Source organism: Cygnus atratus, chromosome 2 (genome assembly GCF_013377495.2).
Source record: "Cygnus atratus isolate AKBS03 ecotype Queensland, Australia chromosome 2, CAtr_DNAZoo_HiC_assembly, whole genome shotgun sequence".
NCBI lineage: Eukaryota > Metazoa > Chordata > Aves > Anseriformes > Anatidae > Cygnus > Cygnus atratus.
In genome coordinates this window covers 46499057-46514684 of record NC_066363.1, presented here as the reverse complement: position 1 = coordinate 46514684, position 15628 = coordinate 46499057, and the positions used below count along the sequence as shown (strand labels likewise).

The following is a 15628-nucleotide window of genomic DNA, read 5'->3' as shown; positions in this document are numbered from 1 at the left end:
GGTAGTGCTGCAGAGAGAGATGGAAGAGCAGGCTAAGACTTCTGAAATGGAAACAGGCGAAGTAGAAGTAATCAAAAGTAGGAGTCGCAAGCACTTGTAGCTTGTTTGTCCTTGGTGTCTTGATGGATTCAAAACAAAAAGCTTCTGGAAGCTGGCAGGGCAATACATAGTTCAGGAGTCTACTTGCTCTGCTATCACGTGAATGAGATTGAATTTGTTCAATCAAATGACTACTTTGATTGAACAAAATAAAAAAATGTTAGAGTGCTTCCACATCCTTTCTTTTTCCCCATCAGGCTTTAAAATTCTGATGCATTGCTTCATATGCAAGCAAAACTTGATTTGGCCAAGAAGCTTTGACAAACTTAGTTTTCCAGTATAGTCACGAAACAGTCTGAAATTCTGATACGTTTTGTTTCTGACTTTTTTTTTCCAGTTAAAAAAGATGTTCCCCCTTCAGCTGTTACAAGGCCTATATATGGTATTCTGGGAACAATACGATTGGTGGCAGGTAAGCAAAGCAGAACTGTGCTCATCAAAAATACTTGGGGAAAATACATTGCTAAGGAAGCTTTCAAGACAAAAATAGTCTTTGTGGGTATCTGATACATTTTATTCAGCACCGTGGCCTCTTGTGGTTGCTGGAGGATGGAGGTATCCAGATATAGTTGACATGAATGTTCGTGACCCTCTTAAAGCCATAGCTGCTCTAAGGATAGGGTTAATTGACAGCTTGTTGATATTTGCATGCAGTTGAAATGCGTTCTTAAACATCTGTCATAACTGTAGATGAAGTTCTCTGTTTTCATCTTAGCTGGAGGATTTAATGCAGCAGTCACATATTTTGTTGTGAAGCTTGACTTCAAGTCAATGTTGATACACAAATAACTGAGTGACAGGGTGATAGAGTCTTTAGGATGCAGCTCTTTAGGTAATGAATGTATTCAAACTATTTTACAAATCTGAAGGAAATTCAACATTGTTGCAATCGATCCATTTTCTTTCGATTCGAAAATGCTAGGGAGTTACAGGGTAAGGTAAGAACAAGCTGTCCTTATTTCATAATAGCAGTATTTGGATATAAACAGTCACGGCTACAAATAAATATGATACATAAGGTCCAAGCTTCCAGGAGAGTAAGCATTGTTATTCAAAAAATCTTTTGTGGGTAGATTTTATTTTTTTTTAGAGGTTGAAACTAACATAGCCTGAAAAATAATGTAATAAGGAAAATACTGAATGAAGGCATCCATACATAGAAAAGAATTAAGTTCAGTCTTTGTGGTATTCTCAACTGAAGCAAAGTTTCACTGTGTTAAATACAGTGACTTCTGACAGGATCTTAAACTATCCAACTCTATATGCTCATATTCTGAACAAGAATTGCAGAGCAAGAGCAGCGTAACGCCCACCTTTAAGCACTTGGAAAGCCCTGGTTGTGTTAAAATTGCACGGCCCCAAAGGGAAATTTTCACAACTTGGGGTTTGGTAATGGCTTTCATTTGTCTGACTGAATATTGCAGCAGAGCATGTAACTTTTTCTTCAGTAGCCTGTTTTTCCCCCACACTCCCCAAAGCCTGACGCTGTCAAATACAGCTGTCAACTACAGATTGTATCAGTTAATGTTTAGCTAAGTATGGTTACACATTTCACTGTTATCTGTAAGGCTGGTTCAATATCCAGCAGTGCAGCATCACTAACAGGCATGAATATTCTTCCCCTATTAGAGTATTAGGGGCAAAACTGATAGAATTGTATCTGAAATGCTTGAAATCTCAAACCAAAGGTCACATACTCAAACAGGAAAAGACAATATTGAACATTCATGTTGGATTAAATGCCTCTATTTATACAGCCTCTTTGTGGCATAGTGATGAACAAAAGGCCCTGTTTTTGTAACATATCTGAATGCTTGTGACATACCAGCCAGAAGCAATACGTGTACCTTGATGCAAGCATGCTAGAGCCTTCTTAAGTGCTTGAATATTCCACCAAAACAAATGGTACAAAACTAGAGCTGGGGAGTTAAACAAAAAAAAAAAAAGGTGGGGTGGGGACTTGTTCTTCGACTAACTAAATAGTCTAGATATTGCTTTACCTAGATGTACAACAAGTAAAAAAAAATATTTAATAGCCAAATCAGAAAGAGTTCACGTTGCAAGCTGTACATTTATCCATTGTTTTCTTTTAAATGCTTTACTAAAAGTACTAGATTTTGTGGTTTTGTGCTTCTGCATGGCCTGTGTATTGGTTTATTCAAATGAAGCTTAAAGTAAACATGTAATGGTTATATGGTGTTTGAAAGATTTTTTTCTGCCAATGTATTATTTCATGAAATCTTTTCTTCAGAAACAAGGTGGCACCAAAATAAAGCTATATTGCATTTTCCAGCAAGTGTAAATCAATTGCTTTGAGTGTACTGTCATGATTCTTTTTTGCTTTTTTACTTATGCAACCAGGAAAAGAGTAGACTTGCCCTTTTAAATTATTAAAAGAAACAAAACCCCTCCTCTTCTCTATTTTGAACCTATTAGGACAATCTTTTTTAGCCTAAGGTGAATAGGCTCTTGGAATCCCAAAGTATGCTGCTTTTCTTATATTTGTGACTTGCCTCAAACTTGATTTGGGAAGCACAGATCCATTGGTCACTTTCTACATTTGAAACCCTAGAAGCTTTGACCAAATTGTTAGTAAAAGTAGCTGACTACTTGTTTCTCCTTGTCCATCTTGTAAATTCCTTAAACTTATTGAGTAGTTCAAGATCTGCGAATATAGAGGAGTTGGTAGCTTAGAAAGTGTTTGTTTCTGTTCCAGCCCCTTGGTGCTGTGAAGAACAAAATCCTAGGTGGAATTTGAAGAAACCTTACTCTTACTGGTTTCATTTTTTTTTTGCTATGGTTTTAGGTTACTTTTCCTTAAAAAAAGAAGTGTTAACTTTCCTTTTTCTGATTTACAGGCACATATCTTATTGTAATAACAAAAAAGAAAAAAGTAGGTGAGATTTTCAGTCACGCGATTTGGAAAGCAACAGACTTTGACATCCTCTCCTACAAAAAGACCATGCTGCACTTAACTGATATTCAGGTAGAAGTGGATTGACTGGGGGTGGGGAGGAATTTATGTTGATCCTTATTACCACAGGACTTAATTTGGTGAAACTACAAAAGTTAGTTTTGTCTTTTTCAGAGTCTTTTAACTATACTTCTCTTCTGATTTCTTCAGAGTACTATAACTGCTGGAGTATTTGGGTATAGGTGTATATAAAGTGATGTCCTTTGAGATAAACTAACATTGTGCCACTTAGAGTAACAGTCCCATTGAGTCTGATCAGTGTGGGTGTTTTTCCCCCTTTTAGGATGGTACAATATGGTAGGATGGAGTTGTCTGTCTTGCTGTATCTGTTCTTGTTCCTGAATCTTCTAGCATTTTTCCTCTCCTGAGGGCCTTAATGAAGGCTTTGCTTGCCTGCTGTACTGCAGAGGTGTTCTAGTGCTACATTCTATGCAGGCTGTTACAAAGCAGTCTTCCCAAGGCGGTCATAAAACCACAACCCTCTTCCTGTTGCATCTTTCTCTTAGCTTTACTATTCTTGCAGTCTCTGAAATAAGCTGCCTTGCTGACATCTAATTATCTGCATTCTTAATTTATGGAATTGTTCAATTACATAATTACCCAGCAGGGACAAATTGATTTTGAGAGGGAGGAAAAGGGTGAAGGTTTTTAAAAATAGATATGTTGTGGATTGATAAAGAGTAGATAAGTGTCTAACTGTCAGAGCTGAAAGGGAATATGATCCTCCTTTCGGGAAAGGAATGAGATTAATCAGTATGAATCAGAACACATTTGTTATTGGGATAATCTTGACAGTAAGTTTTGTAGCCTTTCTTTTGCATTTCCATTTTGTCTTTTTTTAACTAAGAGGTTTTCAGGGAAACTAGCTTATAAGAGTAGGGTATTTTGACAGTAATGAATGATAACTTCTATTTTTCCTCTCAACAGTTACAGGACAATAAAGTATTTTTGTCAATGCTTAGTCACGTTTTGAGTGTGGATGGATTTTATTTCTCAACAACTTATGACTTAACACACACTCTACAACGGTTAGCCAACACCAGCCCAGAGTTCCAGGAAATGAGCCTATTGGAGAGGGTAAGTATTTCATCTTTTGTATCTGTCTCAGATGTTGTCAATCAGTTCTGAATGGCATAAGTTTATTTTATGTGGTTGGTGTTAAATAACAAACTAAAAGCTTAAAAAAAGTTTAGGATGAGATTGCTGAAATCAGTGGCCCCATTACACTTGAGCTTAAACTTTCTACTCTTTTTTTTAACAGTGACCTAATACACATTAATACCATCTGCTACCATTTAGCATGACTATCACTTAAACTAAAAATGACTTTATTATTTTAATCATTAAACTAGTGAAATGGATTTGTCTTGATTAAATACAAATCTTATAATAGTGTTTTCCCTTCCCCTCCACTTCTATACTGCTAAACTGTGTAAGCTTTATTGCCTCTGATCTTGTCAGTCAAGCTGTACTGGAGCAGTTCTCTTGATTAAGAAGCTGTGACAGCAGGAAGAAAAAAGCAACCAAGCAAGTGCACAAAATACATTAAATCAAGCTATAGGTTGAGTTTGCTTCATGGTGTGCCTAGAATAAGCTTGGAAATTGCTGGTGTGTAATGCTTTGGTACAGAAGTCTGTTCAGCACTGTGGCATCCTAACCATTACAGCTGAGTATACTTGTCCACTCAAGTTTCATAGCTTGTTAGCAACATCAAGTTTTAGAAACTTGTTTGAATGTGGTGTCAGACTTCTAGATCAGGCAGGTTAGAAGTACTTTCTGAGATGTCTGGTTTAAATGAATTTTAAAAACTTGAGATGGAGTTTGCCTCCGCTTTCAATATTAAACACTTATAATTGTTAAACACTTCTAATTGCAATAGGGAGGAGGGACAAGTGTATGTGTGGGGAAAGGTACTTGTCTTTGTATTCTGTTATTCCAGGATAATGTGGAACAAAACTGCAAGTTTATGGCTCTTGGCACTGGTATTCTGTTTAAACTATGCTGATTCCTTATGTTTGAAGCACGTATTTAATATGTTGTGGTCTTAAAGACGGCAGAGCCACACAGCCAGACACAACAGAGTTAAAACTGTGTTGTGCTTCCACAGTTCCAGAATCCTTATTCTGGTAAATAACTGTATAGTGCAGCATAAACAAGGTTGAAGCTGCCTAGGCAATAAAATACTGAAACCTTGCAAGTGAATAACACTTTTTTCTTCTATTGGCAGTAGAGTCACCAAAATGTGGCCTCTTCGTTACTGAAACTGTCTACTCTGGAGAAGAAGTTCACTTTGTTCTTTCTAAAGCTTAAACAACAACAACAAAAAAAAAAACATTTTCCAGTTTATAACTAGGGACTCTTTTGTACTATCAAATGCTTTTCATGAGGTACTCATGCAAGGAAGAGCAGCTGCTGACATGAAAAGATTGGTTTGCTGTAAAATTGTGGTACCTTAGAAGGTTGCTTGAAAGATGAATCAGGTTGTGTTTTTTTTTTAAAGACTGAAGTAAATTCAGATATTATTGGCTAAAACCATTTTAATGCAATGTCATACTCCTTGTTGCAGTATGCTGGTTTAACAAAAGACTGATGGTGATTTCAGGGATCTCCGTTTCACCTCTGCAAAAGAAGCCTGGCCTGTGGTTGGGGGGGGTGGGTCCTTAACAGTCCTAGCAGAAGGAAACAACCCCAATATGAGGGCACTAACACATCATGCCATGTTCTTCTACTAGTTCAAACCCTACTTGTGGTATCTTCTGGCAGATAGTTTTATCTATCTTTTTCTGTTAGATCAGTGAATATTCCAACACTGAGCTTGAATTCTTCTCATCCTCACTGGTGCATTGTCTTGCCCGCCGCATCTTAGAGTTGAGATTTGTGCCATCTCCCTAGAGCCTGCACTGTGTTCTGCAGGAAATGTCACTTTCATGACTAATCTGCTAGCTTTTTGGAACGTGCTCAGCAACCTGCTCAAGACATTCTTGAGGTGAACTGGGAACAGGAAATACATGAAGTTGAAGAGAATCATTTATGCAGCTGAAAATAAATTTTTTTCAACTACAATTATTGTTCAACTTCTGATCCTCAGGATTATAATGAGTTCTGCATGCAGTAATCAACACTCTTACTATCTGCTTGCCTTAGGAATGTTACCTTGCTATTGTTCTTAATTTGGGGTAATCTCTTTGTGCCTTATGTAAAACAAATTTGAATGTTTTCCTGATACTACAGGTGAATTGTTAATAGCTTAGCACATCTGAAGTGTCTGGTAACCCACCTCAAAGATGGGAGACAACTGTTCTTTTAACAATTTTAATTTTATACAGATTTCTATTTGAAGATATATGAATGGTACTAGTGAAAGAAGGGTGTTTCACCTCCACGCACATCTAAACTTGCATAATGCATGGATACTATGGTATTACCCTTACATTGAATTAAACAACTGAGGGTTTCTAAAAGCATGTTTTGTTGGTTTTTTTACTGCAGGCAGATCCACGGTTTGTATGGAATGGGCATCTTCTTAGAGAATTTGCTGCTCAACCAGAGGTAAACCCTTTGTAATGATTATGTTGATACAGAATGAATATACTTTTACTAAAATTATACATTTTCCTATAATTCTGTCTCTTATTTCAGACAGAAATCTAGCATAACTTGGTTATTTGTCTTCTAGTTGAGAGCAGTGACGGTCTTCTACTTTTAAGTTTCCAACTTTACATCATTGTCCTCAACAGCACACACAGTAAAGCTGGCTCTTCAGAGGTGTCTGCTTTCAGTTTACATGAGCATGGTCTCAGCACAGTATATTTTTGAAGTACAACTACTAATTTTTCTTTAGGTATAAGCAAGGTTCAGCTCACCTCTCTGAGTACAGTTTAAACTCCACTTGCCTATTGAGTAGGTCATAAAGCTGACACTGGAGTAAGACACTCTATATTCTTTATATTTCCAATAGAGACTAATGCAATGTAACTTTTGAATTTGCTTAGTCCAGCAAATACAAGTGTAGGACCATGAGCTGCACCTGTAGTATCTCAGTGACCAGACTGATCTAAGTTCCTTCCTCCTAGAGGCTTTAGAAATGTATTAGACTTACAGAATTGTCTGCACTACAGCAACCTTTTCTCTTTATCTGTACTTCCCATTTATGCAAGTGGATGATGCAGTTTCTATTTCTGTCTTGGTAACCTGTGGAGATGTGCTTTTATGTTAAGCGCTGTTTGAAAAGGCTGAATTGTGCACTGCTTCTGGAATGTGAAGATACGAATTAGCAAAGAGCTGTTGTGCATCTTCCAGAGGCATATGAATGGGTAGATGGTTTAGATGGTGTTATACAAACAACGCTGGGGAAATGAGAGAGAACTTGTGGTGGGAAGAGCAAAGACAGCTAACTGGCTGGCTGCTGAAAACAGAAGTAGGAGGCAAAACATGGAAGTTGAAGAGGGAGATAACTGATGTGTGAGAGGAAGCATGACCTAATGCTGCCTGCAGGTGGTTTGCCATAGTAACAGCTGCAGGTAATGAGATGCAAAAATTCTGACTTCTAGCATTGGAAAAATTTCATTTTAAACTTCATTGAAAGAGCAGGTTATTCAGGTGTGGCAGGATGGGAAAAATACTGGAACAAGCATTTCAAGTATTAATCACAGAGAACTGTTCCTTACTGAAGTCTTGTGTTGTCGACTGCTATCTCAACTTACAGCCTTCTGCTGAGATACAGCAAATAAAAGGTTTTCAGTGTAGACTGGTTTATATCTAGCATGTTTGTAGATGAGTAAATGCCTTGTATAGAACAAAGCAGCTTTGTTCTGTCTTTAAACTTTTCTCTGAAAGAATTACTGCATCCTAAATAAAAAGTAAAGGGTATCAACCATATAGAGCTATCTTAAACTCTTAAATAAACCTTAGTTAATAATCTTTTTTGGCTGTTTAATATTTTTAAAACACATTGTGTGGGGTTTTCTTCTTTGTTTCAGATCCATAGGTTCGCTACGCCAGTAATGCATGGATGTATCCTTTTATGCTGTGAAGCTCAATGTAGCAAACAAAGTACCAAATTCAGCAGAGTTTGTGATGTTGGCAATGTAACAGAACATAATATCAAAATTGGGCTGTAATTTGTTGAGATAGGAACGCTACATGTAGTTTGACAGCCCATTTGCATGGTAACTCATCTAAATATTCTGCTTTTAAGACCTAATATACTTATTTTTACAGGCATAATTTGCATAACTGTTTTTAAGGAAGTAAAGGTTAAGATGAATATCACAAATGTTCTTACATCAGCCTTAGTGCTTCTTATCTTGCTGTAAGAATACCTACACTTAGCATTTACACTGGATTTAAAATAAGGGAGAATAGTTTTGACTTAAGGAATGCTTGTGAATGTTCCTGTTGAATAAAAAAAATGAGTAGTTGTGCTGAAGGCTCCTGGAACACTTCTCCTAGCTGGCTGCTCTTCCTGCACCACACTTTGGGTAACAGCCTTCTTAGCAAAGCAGCCTTGAGTTTATTTCTGAGGGCGCGTAGTCCTGTGAGTAGGCCTAATGCTCTTTGGAAGCAACGTTCTTCATGCAGCGTGTGATCAACAGCAAGTCCTGCTTCTGACTTGGCAGCATGAAAAGGAGTGGCTAAGACTTGACCATAATTTATGCAGCATTCTCCTTATCTCTTCTGCTGCAAAGGCGGCTCAGGTGTGTGCAGGGAATGAATGGCTTCCAGACTGCATCAGTTGCTCTGGTAGGGCTGTTAGCAGCTGGCAGACCTCCAGGCCTTCTTTCCTGTAACTTCATTTAATGGAAAATGTTGTGGGAGTAGGTGGAGAGGCAAGGCAAGATAGCAAAGAGGATATGGATTGGGTTGTTTTGACAGTTCCCGCTTCTGCAGGTCCTGGGTGGAAGAGTCTGGGTGGATTGCAATTAGCAATTGGCAGACTGCAATTAACACCTTTCTCTGTCCTACTTTCACTGTATAAATGATTAGCATGAGTAATACATGGTGCTGTACTTCTCATATTAACCAAACACATTAGAGAACCCAAGAATTCAAACTGTTTTTAGTGCTGGAAATGCTATGAAGAGCCTTAAGCGGAACTGTAATGGTGCCACTACAAGCTAATTCATTAAAATCAAATCAAAGATCTTTTTCCATATATATTTTGTTCAGCTATCTAGACCAGGGTTCTAATCTTGCAGTGATGAGAAATAATGGACTTGAGTAATTGATACTTTGATCAACTGAAGTCTAAACTAGCATTAGTATTTCCCTTGCTGCTACCCCTTCTTTCTCCTTACCCCACCCTCGGGGGGGGGAAAAGAAACTCTAAAAACAGTAAGTTATGTCTTTTCATTTTTAGAGTGGATGTGGTCAATAAGCAAGTTGACACTTAAGTTGGGACAGACTACGGACAGAAAGTGATGAATATTACATTACATTCCTGGAGAGCAAAATGCTTTGGATTACTTCAAGTTGTTTGGGCTTTGCAGCCTTTCTTTCCTTCCAAGAAGGATTTTATATTAGTGTGAGATTCTGTTGATTGCTTCCAATACGGTATGCTAATACTGCTGCCTGCAAAAATTGCCTGTTTCAGTCTTGTGCTTATTTTAAAGGTACAGATTTCACTTATTAGTGGCAAAGGATAAAAGCCTGCGTATTCAGGTGGAGAAACTTCATGGGGAATGCTGGTCTCTTTTTGATTGAATAATTTACCGTAAATCCGATAAAGGCAATTATAAGCAGAACAGAGCAAGAATCCAAAATTGAAACTGGTTGTTAATGACCTATCTTTGTCCACTGCTTAAACTTAGTCTTAGGGTGCATTTGTCACTTTGGGTATGTAGCCTGAGCAGGAAAGCATACTTCCCTAAGAAGCTCACGCTGAAGACTTGGTGTGCATTCCCCTGCTTGGTGTGGACTAGAAAGCCAGTCTACCTTACTGCTGGTTCTGGAATCTCTTAGTGTGATATACGTTGTACCTTACAGGTACAAGGTTTAATAGTCTAAGATACTTCCTTCTCTAATGTAAAGTTTTGAAGTGGTCCTTTTCATTAAAAGCAGTAGGGACAAGAAACTTAAGACGGCTTAATAAAGTTGAGGATGAGTTGGCAAGGAATAGAACTTCAGAAGTCAGTCCATTTAATGATATGCTTAGGACCATAACGCCAGATTAATCTTCTTTTAAGAAGTCCCCCTTCCTAAAAATTATAGTAGTTTCAATGTATGTTCATCAGTGACATCCCCTTTATGCTGTATTTTGAGATGCCCCTACTGATACGAAGAAGTTACTTTCTCTAAAGTTTAATGTTTACCTGTTCTTGATATGAGAAGTGGTTACAGATTTCTTTGAATGTGATTACTTGGTTCCTTGATGTTGACTATCTCTTGATATGTAAAAATATCCTAAGAAAAGTTTGTTTTTTTTTTCCTTATTGATATTCATTAGTTATCACTATGCACTCTTGTTCTATTAACGGCAAGTGTTTTGACTGGCTGCTTGTTTCCAGAAGAAGCTGTTTCAGGGCTGGTGTACGCTACTATGTAAGAGGTAAAATAAATTTCCTTACTTTAGATGGAATTCACTTTTTTTAAGTATGTTACTTCCTCTAAGACCAATTGCTGTACAATGGATTGAATAAAAAATAGTTGATATCAAGACTTTAGTGCTTCAAAAGAAAAATGGGAACCTGTATGAGGAACTGAGGCATGTTCTGATATATTTTTTTAAATTGTCTCCTCTTTATTCCTCCTAGAGGTTACTGGCTTGATAGGGGTTAAATGCAAATGCATGATAGAGCTTTTGGCCTAGCAGTAAACTAAACTGAAAGCATCACTGGTGCTGCCAGGGAAACCTTGAAGAGTGATGTTCTCTAATTGTTTCAGGTTAAAAAGTGAACAAGGAAATGGTTTAAATTGCTTTTTTTCTTCTGTGTGAGTCCCAACATACATGCTTTTGAAGAAATAAGTCAGTTTATACAGTACCTTTGCTACTGAATTATGGATATTGTAGTGTCAGAGCACTTGTGTTTTATTTTCTATTAACCTATTCAATTTCTAGGACTGTAATTATCAAAATGTGGTAAGCACAACTGTGCTTCAGTAATTAAATTTGGTACAGATCATGTTAAACATCTGCCAAAGGCATTTTTAATTTACCATCTTCAGTATTTTCATGCTTTGTGTGTTTCGAGGGGAAGGGTAGGAAGCCTTTTGCTGTTTTGTTGCTGTTCTGCAGCCAGCCTGATCTGGTTAATGAGGTCTTTTTCCTACTTAGGTATTGATTCAGAAGGACATGCAGCTAATTTTGTTGAAACGGAACAAATTGTGCATTACAAGGGGAGCAAAGCATCATTTGTTCAGGTAAAGTCAGTGTAACAAACTGCTGACTGGCTTAAGGGGGGTGTGTGTGTATAAATAAGTCAGTCTTTCTGTATTTCTGTAGATTAAATATTTAAAAAATATGCGCATGCACAAATAAACCAGTCTGTTTTTTTTTTAAAATGGCAACTAAGTTTGTAAGTCTTGTTGTTTAAAGTTATTTATGTATTCTTTTTCAGACTCGTGGATCAATTCCTTTTTTCTGGTCTCAAAGACCAAACCTCAAGTATAAACCAAAGCCACAGATCAGCAAGTCAGTAAATCATGTATGTGAGTGCTTGTGTCTTGGGGTCTCAGTGTATTTCTGGGCTTGTGTAGATATGATAGGGTGACAGATTTATAATCAGACGAATAAAAATAAGCAATATTGTTTTTAAGTAGCAGTAAGAACCCTTGTATTACTTGAGAGAAGTTCAGAGCTTGAAAAAAAGTCCAACAGTGATGGTAGTGGTTTCTTTTTGGTTCTTTGCAGGAGCTTTAATAGTTGCACAACGCTCGTTATCCATGGCTTGCTTAAGGAGAGCTAAATGGTCTTGGGGGGTGAAAGTAGAAATATATTAACACAATGGAGAACTACCAGCGCTTTTTTAGTTATAAAATTTGCCTATGCAGTATCACCAAAAAGATGATTGTGGAAGGATTTGTTGTAAATCACATCTTAAGTCTGTTATCACGTTTCCTTTCTTTTCTAGATGGACGGCTTCCAAAGACATTTTGACTCACAAATAATCAGCTATGGAAAGCAAATGATTGTTAACTTGGTATGCTTTCACTTCTTTTTCCTGAGAAAGTGGCTGTTCTTTCAGGCAGGCTCACAAATAATGCTGTCATTTTTCCTTTATTTCCAGGTTAACCAAAAGGGTTCTGAGAAGCCTCTTGAGCAGACATTTGCAAAAATGGTGAACAGCATGGCAAATGGAATGGTCAAGTACGTGAGAAGTGAAATGATCCATTCCTGTGTTTAAAAACTGAGCTGAGTGATCAGTGCTTCATTCTTTCACCAGATAGCTGCTTTGTTAGTTTTATTTTTATGAAGTCACCTGCATATGAGCAGTACCCCTACCTCAGAGCTTAAATTCTAAGCAGGCATGAGACTGGAGATGGGACAAAGAGGAGACAAACAGAACAAAGAAGGGAGGTCAAGGGTCATGGTAATGCCAGCATTGGAATAATGGTATGCTATGAGAACTGTGGATTGGAGATCTTCTGGCTTTTAGGGGGGGGAAAATCATACCCTATAGAACAAGCTTCTGGTAGAAGGGCTTGTTTACGTTGCTAGCTTAGTAGGGGAGTGTTAAATGTGAGCAAAAGAGTATTGGAGATGAAGCTGGAAAAAAAAAAAAGATGTGTTCTTCTCACACTCGCATCTAGGCTGGTATTGATATTTTTGCTGTACGAAGTTTGGAATTCCATGCATCTTTATTCTCAGTTCCACCAGCTTACTCTATAGCAATATGTAAAACTTTGTCAGGGTGTTTGTAGTGATGATTTCTGCTCTGTATGTGTCTTTAAAAAAAAAAAAAAAGCGTTTCTCACTTTTTCTTAATACTGCCGAATTCCTTTTTCTATTTTTAATTAATTTTGACTGGCATTTACCTGCCAGACTTACATGACTTGAGTCTTCAATGCATGTATGTGAATTTTCTTCCCATGAATAGCCTTTACAGATTGGCAAATAACTTTTGGACTACGAGAACTTAAGGGGAAGATCTTAATGCCTTGCAGTTCACAGCAAATGTATATGTATAAATGTTCTATCAAACACCAGTCACTTCAAGCACTGTTTTATCAGAAATGAATTGGCTGTTAAGCATCTGACTTGGAACGAGATTTTAATTTTTATTATGGCAGAGAAGTTGCCATAATAAAGACAGAACTAGGTTTCTAGAGAGCCATTGAGGTATCTTGCTTCATGCCAGAGGAGGATGTTACATTTCAACACCTGTGTCTCTTTATAAGTGAGCAAGTTCAGTGTGTTTGCTTGGATCAGAGAAGGCAGAGGAATTCTGGGCAGACGCTGAAATCCTGTCAGTGCTCAAATATCCTGACCGATACATGCTGGAAGCTCTCTTTAAAGAAAAGCAAATCTTCTGTCGCTGCCAGGTTGATAGATCAGCCCTTCCCTGTGGATTTTTCTGATACCTTCACTGCAGTATGTATTTAATCTAGAAAGATGCTTCTTTCTCTGAACAGATACATAGCATTTGATTTCCATAAAGAGTGCAGTCGGATGAGGTGGGATCGACTTCAGATTTTGATGGATCAACTAGCAGAACAGCAAGATGAGTTTAGGTAAGACTGGTTCTCTCACTTCTGTACTGTTAAAATGAGTCTGCTTTCTCACGGTCTGTTTCCTTGAGTTAAGGAACGCTAAAACAGACTTGTAATCTTCTGTAAAGATGATGTATTCCTATACATCAATGCTTCCATATCTTTTATCTCTTGCTGATACCTGGTGCAATGTTAAAGACCTGGTAGTAGGTAAAATACAGAGCCCTCTTTCATGTCCCAATAAAATGGCTCTGAGAACCACAGCAGCCCTTTGTTGTGCCTTAAGAACTGCCTTTGTCCTTTGGATAAACAATTTAATGAAGAAATCAGCATGCATACAACTGAAGTTACTTTTTAAAAAAAGTTTCCTTTGTTGGTATTTTCTAAACCAGGAGTCATTCCTTGGGTTGACAGCAAAACTTTCTGCTATGTGATGTTAAAAACTTAGTGCTCCCTTGGCTCCAGCCCTGTGCACACTTTCTTTGTTGTTTTTGAAAGTGTTTTATATCTCTAATGCACACTGTTTGTTGTACCAAACCTTGGAACAAACTCTGATTGTTGGTCTTTGGTAACAAAAGTAATCCACAAGGAACTAAATTCTCATTTTGTTTTTAAGTCAGGTAAAAGTAGATTAAGTGTCCAAATCAACTTAAGTATGTATCTAGTCCCCTGAGTTTGTTGCATTAAGCAATTCTTGGTCTTTGCTACTCGTAGATGTGTAGCTTGATAGGACAATGGCATAGTTAGTTCTGCTTCTCCAATTGCTTCCTTCCTGCTAGGTCTTGTGTTAGCTGATCTACTTCCTGCTTTAGGCACAGTACAGAAATGGCAATGTTATAGTAACTAAAAAGAGGCGCGAGGTGCAGAATAGAACAGGAGTTGCATGGATGAGATATCTTGCTTCGAATGAAGACTGTCAGAATAATATGAATTTATCGTGTGGTAGCGAATACAGTTTCCCCACCACCAAAAGAAGGACCCTAACCCTCCTGAACAGCAGAATAAATTGGTTTCTGAGCACTTCAAAGAAGGAGAAATAAGTGTAGGTTTCCTACACAGCAAGGATCCTTTATTAGAGTGAACGCTGAGCATCATATTACATGTTTACTGTCAACTGCCATTGGAGGCTTACAAAAGAACCAAGTTTTCTTGAAATGAAAAAGAAGGCAGTGTCTGTTACAAGATATAGAAATGAAAGCTCTTCCTCAAGATCAGGTTGCTTCTACCTTGCTTTGTTTTATTTCATCTTGGGTGACCGTTGTTCAAATAGTAACAGGAAAAATCTGAATTCTGGTGCTCTTAAAAATAATTCTGCACCCCAGAGAGAGGTAAACACTTCCATCTTCTACAGATTGCAAAAGATCCGGTAGAAGGCTTACTCTTGTGTATTAATGATTTTTAAAGAGCTATTATAGGATATGCATTACTTCATCTGTCATTAACCAGAAATGCCTACTCTTCAACTATGCTACTTATCCTAATACCAGTTCTAGGCAAAACTTAAGGGAGGAGGGGAAAACAAAGTTTTCGTGGGTGTAAGCTCTCCTTTAATCATTCAACAATGTAAAACAGTTTAATAAAACTAGTTCTTCAAGAATTAGAAAACTAGATCTTGTTAACACAGGGCTGATCAAAGTAAATACATATGCTTCTAAGTAGGGTTCTTGACATTTAGTACTACATGACTCTAGTATGATTTTTTTTTTAATCTTAAAATGCTATGCAGTAGCAGTGGATTGTATACTGGTCCAAATTCGGAGTTCAGAATTACCTAAGGGAGTAACTTAATCTACAGAGTATGATCTGCAAATCTTGAAGCAACTGGGAGCTTAACGGTACAGCAGAAGGATAAGTCCCATTCATGTATCCAGTAGATGATTTGATTTGCATATTTGTTTCACTAGCTCA

General features: G+C 37.5%; 1 protein-coding gene across 1 annotated transcript in view; it reads left to right on the top strand.

Moving 5' to 3' along the window:
* Positions 1 to 15628, top strand: part of SACM1L (SAC1 like phosphatidylinositide phosphatase) — a 29935-nt gene that overhangs the window by 8666 nt on the left and 5641 nt on the right. The window contains exons 3-13 of the mRNA XM_035549605.2: positions 437 to 511; positions 2958 to 3085; positions 4001 to 4150; positions 6563 to 6622; positions 8053 to 8086; positions 10518 to 10619; positions 11346 to 11431; positions 11629 to 11715; positions 12142 to 12210; positions 12298 to 12377; positions 13643 to 13741. Of these exons, the coding sequence (XP_035405498.1) occupies positions 437 to 511; positions 2958 to 3085; positions 4001 to 4150; positions 6563 to 6622; positions 8053 to 8086; positions 10518 to 10619; positions 11346 to 11431; positions 11629 to 11715; positions 12142 to 12210; positions 12298 to 12377; positions 13643 to 13741 (970 nt within the window). The remainder of the gene's footprint in view (positions 1 to 436; positions 512 to 2957; positions 3086 to 4000; positions 4151 to 6562; positions 6623 to 8052; positions 8087 to 10517; positions 10620 to 11345; positions 11432 to 11628; positions 11716 to 12141; positions 12211 to 12297; positions 12378 to 13642; positions 13742 to 15628) is intronic.